Below are 16,984 nucleotides of genomic sequence, written 5' to 3'. Positions count from 1 at the left end.
CGTTCAAGCGATTACTGATACGTCAGCAGGTTTCATCATGTAATGGAAACGTTGAAGAAATCGCAGTGCTAATACCAAAAGGGCGTATAATTTTTTTTTTCATTGCCGATCGTTCAGTAGTCTCTTCTTCAAGCTCGATATTAAAGAAAAATTTTAGGTAGTATGTTTTTTTCATCAATATTTAGCTTGAAAATAAGTCTACGTAACGGTAGGCAATGAAGAAAAAAAATTATAGGCCCTTTTGGCATTAGCACCGCGAAATATATAACACCAAAATTTTGCATGTATCATCTGGAAAGCAAAAAGAAGTGACATTAAATCATTGTGATAAATGAATTTATATATGATGAAAAAAATACTGGATCACACTGCAGATATGATTTGGGTATTGAAGAGAAAAATGCTATTGATGACCTCAAACAATTTTTAGCTCTTGCGTGAACTTTGCCTGCAACCGCTAATGAGTTCTTGGAATACGTCGTCGATTACATAGCCGGATTTATCGCAAAGAAGCTAAAAAAAAAAAAAAAAAACGGGCATCCAGTGTGTTACGTATGTCGCTCCTCACATCGGTGAACTCTCGTGGTAGATCGAGTACACTTCATGCACGAGTGTAATTAAAATATGCTTCGCCGTAGAAAGATTCCAGTGAGAACAGAGAGTCACTGACGTTTCGGCAGTTTCACTATCAACATACCTTTGTAACACCAGATTGCAACTGGAAATTCATCCAATTCAAAGAAACAGCACGTACTTTCAACTTGTCTGATTTAATCAAATTTTACACTTCAGGAAACTTTAGTTTCCGTTATAGAAATAATCCACAAGCAAGTTTTGACTTATTTCTAAGTCCCTCATCTCACGATCAGTTCGAATCGCTCCATTCGTAACTGTCCCAAACTCATATTTTTCATTATAACTACCATAAGGCGTTATTCTTACTTTATCCACGCGCTAGACAAACTGACTTGATAAGATTACTTTGGAAACAGAGCGCATCATTAGTAAGGGGATTAAAACTCCACAAGTCATTCGACCGCCAAGCCGCGAAAAGTCAACTGTCTTACGTTGAAAGTCGGTGGAGAACGAGCTGCTCCCCCCTTAAGCTCGTCAGGTCTGATCAAGAAACGAAGACCGAGTACATCATTCTATACTTGTTGGGAAGAAGGGACACTTGCAACGGGATCAGGTAAGTCGTTGCTCTTATACTTTTTCAAACACGTGTCACTCCGGTTCGAAAAATATTCAGGTCTTTAACACTCGCCGTATGAAGACTTCAGAAAGATTTTCAGTATCAAGATGACCTCTGACGTTCTTTGCTGTGATATGATTTCATAACATATTATTCCGCGCAAAGTATATTAACGAGAGCACATAAATGAGTTGAATGCATCGTGAGAGTATATGTTTATATACATGTATGCATAGAGGCTTCTGGCGTAAAATTCATTAGCGCTACTCCCACTCACGAAACTGTTCACATTCGACAAAGATTATTGTGTCTTTAGCGACGTTATTATTTTGACAGGAAAAATATTCAAAGGAAAGAAGCTAAAAGCTCAGGAAGGAAAACCTCGAAGTGTGTCGACATCGTGCCTCAGACGTGTCTCTTGGTGTTCTACGACGTGAGTGCTATTTTTTATTCCGATCATCAGGTGAGTTTCAGTGTGAGAGTAATAGAAAATGATGATGCTATTTAATGTTTCATTGTGACTAGAGTAATGGTCGAAATAAAGTTGGTCAAAAGGCATTTGAAGGCTGCGGGTTTCTGCTTTGAGTCGCGAAAGTTTTTTGGATTACCTTCGAAATTGACCCCTGTAAGTTCGTTACATTGTCAGTGAAGCTCTGCAAAAGACAATTTACAAAACGGTAGCCACATTTGTAGGCGAGCGGAATATCCAGAGTATATGAACCACAACTTTTTCGAATTGTCAATATACTTTACAAACTCCTACGCGGCATATTTTAAATTCAACCCTGTTTTTTTTAAAATATAATACAAACGGAAAGTCTCAAAATAACACAAAGTTTAATAAAAAAAAATCACACCACAGTCAGATTTCATTTTATGAAAAATCTATCCTATAGAAGGTCGGAGGATAAATTGACGATTCTCGAAAGTCTTGATTTTTGTATTTCGGATATTTCTTTCACTTTCAAACGTGACCACCAATTCTCAAACTGTCTTTTGCCGTACTCCACTTAAGCAGACGCACAGGAGTCAATTTTTGAGATAATGTGAAAAACTTTTTTTTTGTTTCTGAGCGGGAATCCGCCGCTTCTGAATGTATTTCAAGTCAAAGGGGAACACTAAATGCAACGATCACTTTTCACTCCACTTACATGGGCCTACCCCGTAAACACCGTTGATACACTTATACGATAACGTTCTTAAAATTTTTTTCGCAGCAATTTGCGTACACGATGGAGTCAAAAGGCAGCTTTCGGCCATCACAGTGGAAGCAGTGCCTTGCAGCGTTTGGTAGGTTTTCGAAAATAATATGCATGCGATAAAGATGTGCGTCACGTGCCATCAGAAATGATAGTTATTCTTTGTAATCCTTCCTCGAGTTTAATTGCATTGTACGTATCTTCCAATTTTCTTTCCATTTTTCAGCATCATCTCTAATGTTCAATCCAACCACAGGCGCTATTTGGTATCACCTGAATCTGCAGTCCACAGAAAGATATTTCGAGTTCATTTACCTCGTGCCTAGTGTCATCTTAGTCACAGGCGGTGCGATTCTCGCAGCAGTCTGCTCTGATTTTTGTGGACGTAAGAAAACTATGTTAGCGTCATCATTTTTCGCTGTACTTGAAATTGTTGCAATCGGTGGATTTCTTCCGCAAATCTTAAGAGAGATTCTGATCTTCGTTTATTTGTTTCATCTCGGTTTCACCTGCACTGCTATTTTTCTTTACATTTCGGAAGTTACTAGCACCAATATTCGCCAAACCGCAATGGTACTTCCACTGGTGACTATACAAATGATAGGATTTTTTGTGCTATCGGTCTATCAAATTTTTGACAGTTTTCGGGCATATCAGGTTGCACATGGTGTATCTATCTTGATCAGAACAGTATTATACATAGCAATAATTTTACTGTGCCCTGAGACGCCCTATTACTTGAATTCGAGAGATAGGCGCAGAGAAACTGAACTGTCTCTCAGTTTCTATACCGGATTGAGGTACGTCAGAAAAGCAGAACTGATACCGGAACCCGGTGACAATTCGCGAGTGGCGAGGTATACGCAGCAACGGAAAGACAAACTGAGGGAAATCACCGAAATGAAAAATATTCACAGTTTCGGAATGATTTTTTTGTTAATATTGATAAAATGGGGCATTGGACAGCATAACAATGCATCATTTATACAAGCAGTGATGGGAAATAGTGGAATTTTTCATGTTTTGATTGTTCGTTTCGCATCAATAGTCTTCACTATCATTCTGGCTATGGCTATAATCCTATTTTCGAAGAAATTGTCTCTGTTGGCAGTAATTGTCATCAGTTTCATGGCAACTCTAATCGGAATTTGGATACAAGCTCCTGTGATAATTTCGTTACTCATTTTTGTGAAATACTTGGGTCACTTTATCTTTACTGGTGTCACGTGGTCTTCTGTAGGAGTTTCATTCACGACGAATGTCAGGGCCATCGCCATTGCTATTATAGTCAGCTTCGAAATGCTGATAGGTACCATCGTGTTCTGGATTGAGTACCAGATGTATCATAAAGATCCTGAATATCGTCCCTGGTACGTCGATGTACCTCCTGCAGTAAAATCTTACATCGACATGGGGACTCTTGTTGTCGCTTTCATCTTAGTCTTGATTTTCATTCCAAAAACGATCGAGGTGCAGCCTGAGGAAAAGTTTAAAAATTATGCTGTCGTTCGATTCGGAGCTGTGCAGTTATCACAGGTTCCGGCGGGAGTCGCGGGGCCCAGCCAGCCATTGTAGAATTAGAATCGAAAATTTCATCACCGAGAAAATTTTGAGGACTGGGTCTACCAGATGTTACTAAACCGTTTACCTATTCTTAGACGCTTTTCGTGAAATTTCATCATTTTAATAGTCCCACAGCACTGCACACTAGTGATTAAAATGGTACCCGAGAACTCGTATCGTTAGACATGGTTAAATTTATTACCACACTTTTTGTTGCATAATCGAAAACGGTTTCGCCGGATTGAATCGTAAGTCAGTTGAATACATTTTCTTATCGCGTCTTGATCATCAATTTTTTCTTTCTCCTCACAATGTCTCCATCATCCAAACCTCTATTATACGCGGCTACTTTTGCGCAATGCACATTCATGTATTGTGTAATACCCGGTAAAACTTTCAGCTGCTCCCTCGTTTTCGATGCGCTATTTAATATGTGATGCCAAAAAGGTATCAGCCGAGATATACAAGTCAATACAGTCGAATAATTAGCACAAGCAGCCGTTGCTGTGTCAAAAATTCAAATTAAAGGTTTGCGCAGAAGCTTCAGTTGCCTGGATGAAGCTATCCCCATGTGACCCAGCGATTCGTCTGAAACTTGACATAATTTCTGAATTGTACACAAAAAACTGCAAGCATCACTTTGGTCTCAACGATACATAGTTTTCAAACGTCGGATACGGTATAGTGTTTGCATAACAGGGCAGAAAATATCATTCCTTACGGAATTTTTGGTGATTTGAATATTGTGTTAATTGTATTACTCGACTGATCTTGGTTAATGGTGAAGAGACCAAGTCAAAGGTAACTCAGAATTTGCGACGGAAAACTGATGTTTTGATGATTTCTGCAATACAACGATTATTTCGAATTCCGCAATGGTCATCTCAAACTGACATTCAGCGATGTATGAACAATCACGTTTTCTCATTTTGGTGTTGATTTCCATCTGTCAGAATTTAAACCTGACATGCAATGAAGTTTGTCTCACGATACCAACAAAACTTCTATCAAATAAAAATACAAGATTTTGTTGGTGATTTCCAAATGACCATCGGCTCAACTTTGGCTCCTTCAACCAAGGTCAGTCGAGTACCAATACCAATTTTCGTATTTCTCGAATTCATGCAGTTCATTTCTGAAACAGATTTCTCTGAAATGCCTTATTTTCATTACAAGTTAGTCTCTCGTTGTTGACAGTTCCTTCTCATAATGTCCGTATTTCGACCATGTCGCAATTCCACACGTCTCTTAAATTTCGGAACGTCCTCAACTCGTCAACTGAGACTCTGTTTTTCCGGACGTCTCTCACGAGTGCAGTGTTTCACTTTCTACCTCTCATCTGATTATTCAGGTCGCGTCACGTATCCACTACTGAAATTTTTCTCATCATTCTGTGCTTGTCGAGGAGAAAAAAGAATAGTGACGCACGTAAGCCAGACGAGTTCATACCGTAACGACGTTTTTTTGTCATCCTCAGTTGCGGGGTACCGTCGAATCTTCGGTGCAATTTCCCAAATCGACCTCAAACAATCGGTTGAGGAGATCGTCGGGCGCCAGATTCTCATGTAAAGATTTTTAGACAGCAAAGGATCGTTACGTTACGATCATAACCGGAGAATTCGGTCAGTGAATTAGCTAAGCTCAGGTACTAAGGTCGGTCTGGAAGAGTGGTAGTATTCGCCAGCTGGAATTATAATCGAACGAATCAGGTCAAGTTAGAGAAAATTCATGTCAACTTGATAATCAGTTTCGTGGTAAACAAATCTTTTTTCTGTTTTTTGTGCCATTCGCTACGGATTAGTTCGAAACGCATAACCACACTAAAATTGACGACAAAAATTATTGAAGGTAAAAGGCCTTATAATTGGTAGACACGCCCTTTCGGGACCAAAATATATTTTTCTGCATCGCACTTACAGGCAAATGTTGTTTCTTGACAAATGAAAAATAAAGAATAAGGTCACATCTACCATTTTTGTGTTTTTTGCGTGAACGACGTAAAAATCTTTGAAACATGAGGATTCGCTGATTTCAGGAGGAGTATCCAAAAATTTTCATCATCTCAAAAAATAATATCAAACGCAACGACATAAAGTAGCCTACATACGACCTTACGTTTGTCTTTTTCCTTCCTTCGTCATGAAATAGGTAGTCTTATCAATAATTCAGGTAAGCCGCCTACACGCGTGCGTCAGAGGAATTCTCGAAATATTTCCTAAAGATCAAATAAATGCCCGAAAATACTGGAAGGTATTTTTCAGGATAACACGTTCGACGCGCACATGCAGTGCAATGAAACCATCCATCGAATAGTATGCGTTATAGGTAGGATGCCGCAATAATAGAATAGCTTATTTTTTAACTGTAAACACAAAATAAGAGGGGACTGTTACCTACACCCGTGTGAAGACTGGGGGTAGGAATGTATGGGCAAATTCAAAGACGCGAAACATTTTTTCTTCTTCTTGATTGGTTTCTCTCTCTGGAATTTGTTGTAAGTCAATCCAAAGGTTTGCCAGACTTTTGCCAACTCTCATGGAGACTCTTTTCAACAAGTGTCACTACTTCAGTTTTTGCGTCTGAATAGAGGAGACTGTAATTTATGCTTTCGAACAGAGCAGTACTTTTAATTTGTGCATTCATTTAATGCGGTTCTCCAAAGTTCTCTCACTTTTGTTAAACGCACAATTTGTAAGAATCCTTTCATGGGAATTCATACCATCTCTTTTGTAAGACCTAGTTACATTCAGACCTTTGCGTTAAGCCAAATACTTTCATCCTTCGTTATTGTGTACTTCAAATTTAATCATTTCATGTCGTAAACATGTTGTTGTAATGTTTCTAATCCAATCATATCAATAAATAAACATCGTGTTACTGTGTTCTGAACTTTGATTTCGTAAGTAACTAATTTAACCACCGATCCTAACAAAATTCATAAAAGTAATTTTCAAACCTCCCATCGAGCACGCAGACCTAGTCCCAGCCCCAATCATCGAAATCAATGAAAAGCAAGTGGAATCGTTTTCAATACCAAAGTTCATTTCCTCTCGACACGATCGTAAAAAAAGGTTAATAAATGCAAATAACCGAGGAGGCTAATTTTCATTCAGTGTGTAAGGGGGACCCAGAAAAGCGTAACTTGAAATTGTCGACCAAGATTTCCTATGAGCTTCATCCACCAATCTGTTTTTTTTTTATTTTTTTTTTTTTAATAGTAGGAGGGACACTGGGATCATTAATAAATAATACGAGATTTGACGATTCAAATTGAGTCGATAAAGTACATGATCTAGTAGTAATTAGTAGCTATCAAATTTTTCTTAACTCGAAACTGTAGTTGGACGAAATAATTCAGCAGAGCTTTTGCCAAACGGTAGATGACAAGAGATCGAAGTTTACTAAAATTAAAGAGATCCGCAGCAGGATCGGCAGCTTCGCTAATTCAGTAACAGTAGAAATTAGTCAAGTACGGCAGGCTTCTGATAGTTAGCTTAAGATACATTTAAATACGATAGTTTGCAGTAACTAATTTGAATGAGAGCGTATTGAATGATGTAAATTGCGGGAGAGCTTATTCAAGAGGAAATTGTTGGTGAAAGTCGGAAACGATGGATTACGATACTTCAAATTCGAGAGAGTTTTCAAGCCGAACGTTGAAAGCGAATGCGAGAGATAATTTTGACGGCAAATCTGACAGAGAACTTACGAAAGGAAGAGGAATCTACGATACAGGAAAGTAAACGATATACGACTTACTTGCTGTAGAATCGAAGATACCTAATTGTAAGTAAGAAACAAGGGTACACCCGTTTATTTGAATAGGTGATTGAAATGTTATACATGGTTGAGGATTCGTTTTCTTGGGTGTCTTTTACACCGAATGCAACGCCAAATACTGCATAAAAATCCATGTAACTTTAAGATGTTTTCAGTCTGTGAAATTCAGAAATAATGAAGGTAGCGTAAAATCCATACCCTTATTTCTTCAAAACATCATTTCGAACTCGAATAAAGAGATTTATATTTTAAACTCTGTTTCACGACTTGTGAATCGTTTTTTTTTTTTTTTTTATTTTTAATAAAAATGCGCTTTTGTCGAATATCCGCCAACTTACCTCATCCTTATTCCCCGTCTTCCTGTGTATAAGCATGTATTAATTGTATTATTTAGTTTGATTCGGAATAAATTGGACAAATGTTTTGGTATGCATAATGAACATTACCAATATTTCGTATTTTATTTTATATCAAATATCTAACAGTAGCCGAAAACAAGTGTCATATTCATCCATTCATCCATTCGATCAATCACTCATTCAAAACATAACTTATTTATTAAAAGTTGCATATCAGTTTGAAATTGTCGTGGTGAATCGCCCTCCGTCAGTTTAATTTGTTCCACTACCATTTGTCATTTATTTGCACAGTCTCTCTTTCCGTTTTTCTTTTACGTTGAAATTTGTTCTGACAATTGGAACTCATGCGGCTTAATTCGCAATGCTCTTCGCTCTAAGATATTAACTGTCGAAGATGATGGAAAACACATTTTTATTCTTCTTCTCTACGCCAGAGCGTTTAAACTGCACGATTCTGATTGAACGCCTATACCAATCGACTTCAAGTTTAAAACACAGGTATTTGGCATCGAAATCTAGCCCTGCACAACAAATTTTGAATTTTGAACAGTAACGAAAAAATCATATCATGTAATATGTATATATACGTGACAGCAAAAATTGGCAAACGGATATAGGTTCGGCACATTCAAACCTTCGGACTTGTGTTATTGTTTATTATCATTGACATCTGCATTACGGGCTCTAGTGATTGCACAAAAGATATCCTTCAAGCTAGGTGTAAATCAAGAATCGAACCAACAATGATGCGATATTCTCTAATCGATGCAAATTTGTAAAACAGCCTGAATATCAGTGAGAAACATTTGTGTCACGCACAAATGCCCAGCAAGAGAATGTTCAGGAAAAGGTTGTTCGTTCGTCATGAATCTGATAAAACAATATTGACCAGATATACAGGAAGAATAGTCATTATGCCTCAACTCATAGGGAATTTTACGTACGTTGATTCTCATCAGATTACATTTATTCACGTAACATGTAGAAATGAATTTATCAGCCTCAACCTTTTCATTTCTACCAAATACATGACTCATTTGTTTATTGATTTGTATGCTTTGGACAGCATACAAATAATGGGGGAACGCTCCGACAATGAATTTCATGGAATGCTATTACCTTAATCGCTCTGACACTGCCTTGCAACAGGGTACTTTTGTATTCGGATACTCGGTGTAAAATTGACGTCTGATTGATCCAGAAGTGCAGTGCGGTGGTTCATCTTTTCTGTTTTATGGTTGAATTTGTTCCCCCCTGGTGACCAGACGGCAGGTATGCCTATCAAGAGCTGAAGGGACGAACCATTGCCAGGCACGTAGGCTAATACCAAAGCGCGGACCATGGAGAGAGACCTTGGTAAGATTTGACTGCGCGGCACAGAGCGCATGCATACACGACGTGTTGTGTTACTTTGGGCCAGGGCGTAAGTGTGGTGGATAACAAGTCTCCGCGGAATCCAGGATAGTAGGCGATTGTCCTCGACAAGAGAAATTGCCGACCGCTGGAAGCGGATTGGTTCGTGCTTCGATATAAATGAAGAAATAAAGAACGTTTCGTCATATCTAAATGATCTTGATGCAGAAAGTAAATATGTATAATACTTGACATTCTTGCCGCTTCAGAGCAGAATATAACGGCCGACGAAGATGATGATAATGAATTGGAAATTGAAATTGAGCGACCAGAAGAGCAAGACGATGACGAACAAGAGTAATATAGGGCCGCATGCTTGCTATTAATAATGTAAATAATAGGAAAAAATCCCCCTCGCATTCAAACTTGGATTGAAATACATTTACGAGAAATTGATGGTCAATAAAAATGTAATTGTAATAAACCGTACTATGTATTGGATTTCACAGTTGACTCAACGTTTTCATATATGTAAGGCGCTTCCCTCTTTTTGCGCTCTATTCTGATTCAGAACAAATATTCAGAAAGTTTTATGCTCTCAAACTTTTCTTATAACTCCAAATGTCATTTAGAGCAATGGAAGCAAGATAATTGCCAAAAATCGGTGTTTGTGATCTTTGACCTCGATTATCTTGGTTCGCGTAAACGGGATTTTATGAAACTTTTGAGCTAACTAATAAAATGTCAACAAAAAGAAATAAGTAAGTTCATAACTTATCATCTTCTATTCTAAGGTCGAATCCTTATTTGACTGAACTATTCTGAGACTTAGTTTTCAGTGCTTAATTGTAAGATCTCGATGCAGATTAAAAAAATATGTATCAGCAACTTCGCCATACTGTCGATACCAACACGGTCACATTCCGGATATCTCGACTTCCAACATCAAATTTAAAAATATTTCGCAAGCACTCTTTGATTCGTCTCCTCTAGATCCCTAATCTTACGATCAGTTCAAAACGCTCCATTTGCAACTGTTCCAAACTCACATTTTTCAGTACGGCTACCATAAGGCGTTATACATGCTTCTGCTACGCGTTGGACAGACTGAATTGATAAGATTACTTCGGTAAAAACCGCAACGTTAGTAGGGGTCTCAGAACTGCATCAGTCATTCGGCCGCAAAGTCGCGGAAAGTCAACTGTGTTGCCTTGAAAGTCGATAACGAACGAGCTGCTCCTCGTAAGCTCGTCAGGTCTGATCAACGAACGAAGACCACTTCGATTTCTCTACTTCGAATGGAAGCGAGTTGAGGCACTGAACAAGTTCTTCACATCATTCTATACTTGTCGGGAAGAAAGGGACATCAGCAACAGGATCAGGTAAATTGTTACTCGCATCGTTTTTCATACACGTGTCACTGCGGTCCGACGAGTATTCAGGTCTTTATCGCTCGCCGTATTAGCAATTTATAATTATTTATATCATAATTTCAGTATCAAGATGACCCGTAATGTTCTCCGCTGTGATATTATTTCATAACATCTTATTGCGCGTGAATTAAATCATCCAAAGCACAGAAATTAGTCGAATTCACAATTCAACACAAGCGTGTATGCAGGCCTATGGCGTAACATTCGTCAACGCTACTACTGTTCCGGAAACTGTTCACATTTAACCATAGATTGCCACACCGGGGTCCTGGAGACCCCGGAGTAATTTTCAGATGCTGGTCCTTGAATAGCGGGACGGGGATGAGCTTGGAACTGTAACGTAAAAAGTGTTCGGGGTCTCTTCAAATAGTGATACGGGTCGGTGCGATCAGTTGCCGTGGATCCACTGAGCAGCGATTGTTGAAGTGGATCCGGCCCAGTGTGGAAAAAACGTAACTTTCTTGAGGATGAGTACTACTTCCAATTCAATTCATTTTATGTTCATAATATTATACGTTCCTTCCGCATTCTCATTATTATTTTTTTTTTCCCTCATTAATCGAAAAAATTGTAAAAATCGAGATGGACGCTTCATGATTAGAGCTCTGTATTGACCGCTTGTGTATCGCTCGATTCGAGTTGAAGATCTACCGAGTAAATATTTGTAGACAATGAGCCATACAAATATTACCAACGTATTTTATAGTAAAAACATGTAGACCCAGAGTAAAATATGCAGCTGCGAGGAGGTAGAAGCGCTGCTTTGGTCTCGGCCATAAGGAGAGCGCTTTGCCGCTTCTAACTTGACCTAGTATAACTTTGAATAACGTAAATGGTTTGTCATTGTATTGACTGAGAAATGAACCTAATAAATACTTTATATTATACGTGGATATTCATAAAATTACGTTTTCCCTCGAGCCGGTATTTGATTTCTGAAATTGTTGAATGTTTTTACAAATGTGGGGAATCGTGGGGCACAAGAACCCCCCTAAAAAATTTGCCAAAAGCAATTTTTTTTTTAATTGCCATTGCCAAATTTTCATGACTTTGATATACTTACCAAGTTTGTGAGAATACGTGACACGATATACCCGTGGCACGATAGACCCTCCGAAAAATTAGAAGACCAAAAAGTTCTAAAGATTTAGGAAAAATTACATTTTAGGTAAAGGCCATTTTCTCCATAATATAAACCTTTTTGTTCCTAAATATTATTAGGTTGACAATGTCTCATTTCTCACATGTAGAATCAAAGGATGCAGTGGTATTGAAAAAAAAGAACTAAAGCTTTTTCACCGTTTTTCGGAGGGTATCCGTCGTGCCCCAGGGATTTTTATAATTTTTTGTTTCTTTAATTTGTCAATGCAATGATGGATTTGCTCGAGATAGATTATAATAACTTGTACCCGGTGCTCAAAAGCCACAAGAAATAATTAGTGGCTTAGGGGGTCCGTCGTACTCCACGTTTGCCTACGTGTAAATAAATTACGCAGAGAACTGGTAGTGAATGTCATACACGAAAACACATAGATTGAAGCAAAAGTTTTAGGTGCAAATATAGAGTGTTCTACACCATCGTGAAAATGGCCGAAAAAGTGAAAGTTGGAAAATTTTTCATATCGACGATTTGCAGTTTTGTTCATACTATTGAAATATTCTCTTGTGAAATTTTGTTTTCCATGTTTTGAAATGCGCCCATCAAGATGCTGGACGAATTTAAGGAATTGGGCTACTAGGACGGGTGATATAAATTCATGTCGAATATGTCAATTTTAACTGTAGTTGTGAAGGAAAATCTGAATAGAGTTCCTGAAACCCCGGTGTGGCAACGACGTGAGCAAAAATAAGTGTGGCAATCTAGGGTTGACATAGATGATTGTTCCATTACTGTCGTGATTATTCTGATAGTTAACACATTCAAAGGAAAGAGGCTGAAAGCCCAGGAGAAAAACTCTCAAAGAGAGTCAACTTCATGCCTTATACGTTGGTGTTCCACGGCGTCAGTGCTGCTTTTCATTTCGTTCTTTGGGGGGGTTCCAATGTGAGAGTAGTAGGTCATGATCGTTTTATGTGATGTTCCATTGTGACTAAACTAATGGTCGAAATAGAGTAAACCAAAATCTGCTTTGAATGACAAAAAGTTTTTTGAATTATCTCAAAAGTTTACTCCTGTACGTCCGTTTCAATAGAGCTCTGTAGAAGACACTTTACAAACCAGTAGCTACCGATTTTTGGAATTCTCAATATATCCTCCAGGCTCCTAAAGAACATATTTTAGATGCGACCTTTTATTTTTCATCGACTAATAGAAACGTCCCCAAAAGTTTCAAAACAACACAAAGTCTGATATAAAAATAGTAACTGAGTTAAATTTTATTTGATGAGAAATCCGCCCTAGAGGAGCTCAGAGGATGAATTGACGATTCTCAAAAGTCTTGATTTCTGTATTCCGGACGTTTCTTTCGCTTTCAAACGTGGCCACCGTTTTTCAAACCGTGTTTCGCAGTGCTCGACTTAAACAAACGCACAGGAGTCAATTTATCAGACAAATTGAAAAACTTTTTTGTGTTTTTGAGGGAAAATCTTTTGCGTCTCAATGCATTTCAGTTCACTCTGTTTCATTCATTAGTCTAGTCAAAACGAAACGATGAATAAAACGATCATTTTTCACTACTCTTACATTGGCACGCCCCGTAAACACCGTTGATACACTTGTACGATAATGGGGATTAATTTTTTTCGCAGCCTTTTGTGTACACGATGGAGTCAAGCGGCAGCTTTCGGTCATCACAGTGGAAGCAGTGCCTTGCAGCGTTTGGTAGGTTTCCGAAAATAATATGCATGCGATGAAGACGTGCGTCACGTGCCATCGGAAATGATAGTTATTCTGTGTAATCCTTTCTCAAGTTTAATAGTATTGTACGTATCTTCCAATTTTCTTTCCATTTTTCAGCATCATCTCTAATGTTCTATCCAGCCGTCGACGCTGTTTGGTATCACCTGAAGTCCACAGAAAGATATTTCGAGTTCATTTACCTCGTGCCTAGTGTCATCTTAGTCACAGGCGGTGCGATTCTCGCAGCAGTCTGCTCTGATTTTTGTGGACGTAAGAAAACTATGTTAGCGTCATCATTTTTCGCTGTACTTCAAACTGTTGCAAACGGTGGATTTCTTCCGGAAATCTTAACAGAGATTCTGAACTTCGTTTATTTGTTTCATCTCGGTTTCACCTACACTGCTATTTTTCTTTACATTTCGGAAGTTACTAGCACCAATATTCGCCAAACCGCAATGGTACTTCCGCTGGCAACTGATCTAATGATAGGATTTATTTTGCTATCGGTCTATCAAATTTTTGACAGTATTCGGGCATATCAGGTTGCACATGGTATATCTGTCTTGATCGCAACTGTATTATACATTGCAATAATTTTACTGTGCCCTGAGACGCCCTATTACTTGAATTCGAGAGATAGGCGCAGAGAAACTGAACAGTCTCTCAGTTTCTATACCGGATTGAGGTACGTCAGAAAAGCAGAACTGATACCGGAACCCGGTGACAATTCGCGAGTGGCGAGGTATACGCAGCAACGGAAAGACAAACTGAGGGAAATCACCGAACTGAAAAATATTCACAGTTTCGGAATGATTTTTTTGTTAATATTGATAAAATGGGGCATTGGACAGCGTAACAATGCATCATTTATACAAGCAGTGATGGGAAATAGTGGAATTTTTCATGCTTTGATTGTTCATTTCGCATCAATAGTCTTCACTATCATTCTGGCTATAGCTATAATCCTATTTTCGAAGAAATTGTCTCTGTTGGCAGTAATTGTCATCAGTTTCATGGCAACTTTAATCGGAATTTGGATACAAGCTCCTGTGATAATTTCGTTACTCATTTTTGTGAAATACTTGGGTCACTTTATCTTTACTGGTGTCACGTGGTCTTCTGTAGGAGTTTCATTCACGACGAATGTCAGGGCCATCGCCATTGCTATTATAGTCAGCTTCGACGTGCTGATAGGTACCATCGTGTTCTGGATTGAGTACCAGATGTATCAAAAAGATCCTGAATATCATCCCTGGTACCTCGATGTACCTCCTGTAGTAAAATCTTACATCGACATGGGGACTCTTGTTGTCGCTTTCATCTTAGTCTTGATTTTCATTCCAAAAACGATCGAGGTGCAGCCTGAGGAAAAGTTTGAAAATTATGCTGTCGTTCGATTCGGAGCTGTGGAGTTATCACAGGTTCCGGCGGAAGTCGCGGGGCTCAGCCAGCCATTGCAGAAATAGAATCCAAAATTTCATCACCGAGAAAATTTTAAGGACTGGGTCTACCAGATGTTACTAAACCGTTTACCTATTCTTAGACGCTTTTCGTGAAATTTCATCATTTGAATAGTCCCACAGCACTGCACACTCGTGATTAAAATGGTACCCGAGAACTCGTATCGTTAGACATGGTTGAATTTATTACCACACTTTTTGTTGCATAATCGAAAACGGTTTCTCCGGATTGAATCGTAAGTCAGTTGAATACATTTTCTTATCGCGTCTTGATCATTGATTTTTCCATTCTCCTCACAATATCTCAATCATCCAAACCTCTATTACACGCGGCTACTTTTGCGCAATGCATATCCATGTATTGTGTAATACCCGGTAAAACTTTCAGCTGCTCCCTCGTTTTCGATGCGCTATTCAATATGTAATGCCAAAATGGTATCAGCCGAGATATACAAGTCAATACGGTCGAATAATTAGCACAGGCAGCCGTTGCTGTGTCAAAAATTTAAATTGAAGGTTTGCGCAGAAGCTTTAGTTACCTAGATGAAGCCATCCCCATGTGACTCAAGGATTCGTCTGAAACTTGACATACTTTCTGAATTGTACACAAAAAACTGCAAGCATCTCTTTGGTCTCGACGATACATAGTTTTCAAACGTCGGATACAGTAACGTGTTCGAAAAACAGGGCAGAAAATATCATTCCTTACGGAATTTTTGGTGATTTGAATATTGTGTTAATTGTATTACTCGACTGATCTTGGTTCATGGTGCAGAGACCAAGTCAAAGGCAACTCAGAATTTGCGAAGGAAAACTGATGTTTTGATGATTTCTGCAATACAACGATTATTTCGAATTCCGCAATGGTCATCTCAAACTGACATTCAGCGATGCATGAACAATCACGTTTTCTCATTCTGGTGTTGATCCATCTGTCAGAATTTAAACCTGACAAGCAATAAAGTTTGTCTCATGATACCAAAAAACTTCTATCAAATAAAAATACAAGATTTTGTTGGTGATTTCCAAATGACCATCGGCCTAACTTTGGCTCCTTCAACCAAGGTCAGTCGAGTACCAATACCAATTTCTGTATTTCTTGAATTCATGCTGTTCATTTCTGAAATAGATTTCTCTGAAATGCCTCATTTTCATCATAAGTCAGTCTCTCGTTGTTAACAGTTCCTTCTCATAATGTCCGTATTTCGACCATTCCGCCACTCCGTACGTCTCTTAAATTCTAGAACATTCTCAATTCGTCAACTGAGATTCTCTTTTTCCGGACGTCTCTCACGAGTGCAGTGTTTCACTTTCTACCTCTCATCCAATTATTCAGTTCGCGTCACTTATTCACTACTGAAATTTTTCTTACCGATGCCATGCATCCCCAATTGCATTTGGCGCCTCATTTTGCTATGGTTATTATTTTCCCCATAGTAGAAGAAATTCACAGTTTTGCTATAAGTAGAATTTCTATGGCTTCAGACAAATTAAAAACTCGTTATGATATTCGAGTCAGGGATATAAAATTTAATCCCGGAGATTTTGTCTGGCTCTTTCAACCTCGACGACAGAAAGGACGATGTCCAAAACTACAAAAAAACTGGGAAGGCCCTTACTTAGTGGTTAACCGGATCAAGGAATTATAAGATCCGAAAAAACCTATTTCTTCTCTGATATAACTCTCCTCGAGTTCTGTTTCATTACTTCTGCTGATATGTTTGCCAGTATGACATATTTGAAACGATACTCAGTCACACCTCTGCGTGTCGACCTTGAGGGCCGTACACATAATACGCCAGCGCG

The 16,984-nt window shown here is 38.6% G+C and overlaps 1 protein-coding gene across 4 annotated transcripts; it reads left to right on the top strand.

The window, feature by feature from the left end:
* Window positions 1–508: 508 nt before the first annotated feature.
* Window positions 509–16,522, top strand: LOC124297012 (uncharacterized). Of its 4 annotated transcripts, none has more exons than XM_046747561.1 (5): window positions 509–1,189; window positions 1,529–1,655; window positions 2,410–2,482; window positions 2,618–2,657; window positions 13,876–16,522. In XM_046747561.1, exons 3-5 carry the CDS (start codon window positions 2,425–2,427, stop codon window positions 15,182–15,184), a joined length of 1,407 nt encoding a protein of 468 aa, XP_046603517.1. In that variant the 5' UTR covers window positions 509–1,189; window positions 1,529–1,655; window positions 2,410–2,424; the 3' UTR covers window positions 15,185–16,522. The 4 variants fall into 4 exon arrangements, with proteins under 4 accessions (XP_046603517.1, XP_046603516.1, XP_046603518.1 ...); XM_046747560.1 differs by lacking the exon at window positions 13,876–16,522 and having other exon boundaries at window positions 513–613; window positions 993–1,189; window positions 2,618–4,645; XM_046747562.1 differs by lacking the exons at window positions 509–1,189; window positions 1,529–1,655; window positions 2,410–2,482; window positions 2,618–2,657 and adding exons at window positions 10,753–10,888; window positions 13,628–13,700 and having other exon boundaries at window positions 13,836–16,522.
* The last annotated feature ends 462 nt before the right edge of the window (window positions 16,523–16,984 follow it).

This window comes from Neodiprion virginianus, chromosome 2 (genome assembly GCF_021901495.1).
Source record: "Neodiprion virginianus isolate iyNeoVirg1 chromosome 2, iyNeoVirg1.1, whole genome shotgun sequence".
Classification (NCBI taxonomy): domain Eukaryota; kingdom Metazoa; phylum Arthropoda; class Insecta; order Hymenoptera; family Diprionidae; genus Neodiprion; species Neodiprion virginianus.
Note: the sequence above shows the minus strand (reverse complement) of the source record. Positions and strands in the feature narration are given on the sequence as shown.

Coding starts and splice junctions, on each gene's coding strand:
- LOC124297012 (XM_046747559.1), top strand. CDS start 12,855: ATGCCTTATACGTTGGTGTTCCACGGC. Junction 12,882..13,627: donor ATACGTTGGTGTTCCACGGC/GTCAGTGCTGCT, acceptor TTTTTTTCGCAG/CCTTTTGTGTACACGATGGA. Junction 13,701..13,835: donor GCAGTGCCTTGCAGCGTTTG/GTAGGTTTCCGA, acceptor TCCATTTTTCAG/CATCATCTCTAATGTTCTAT.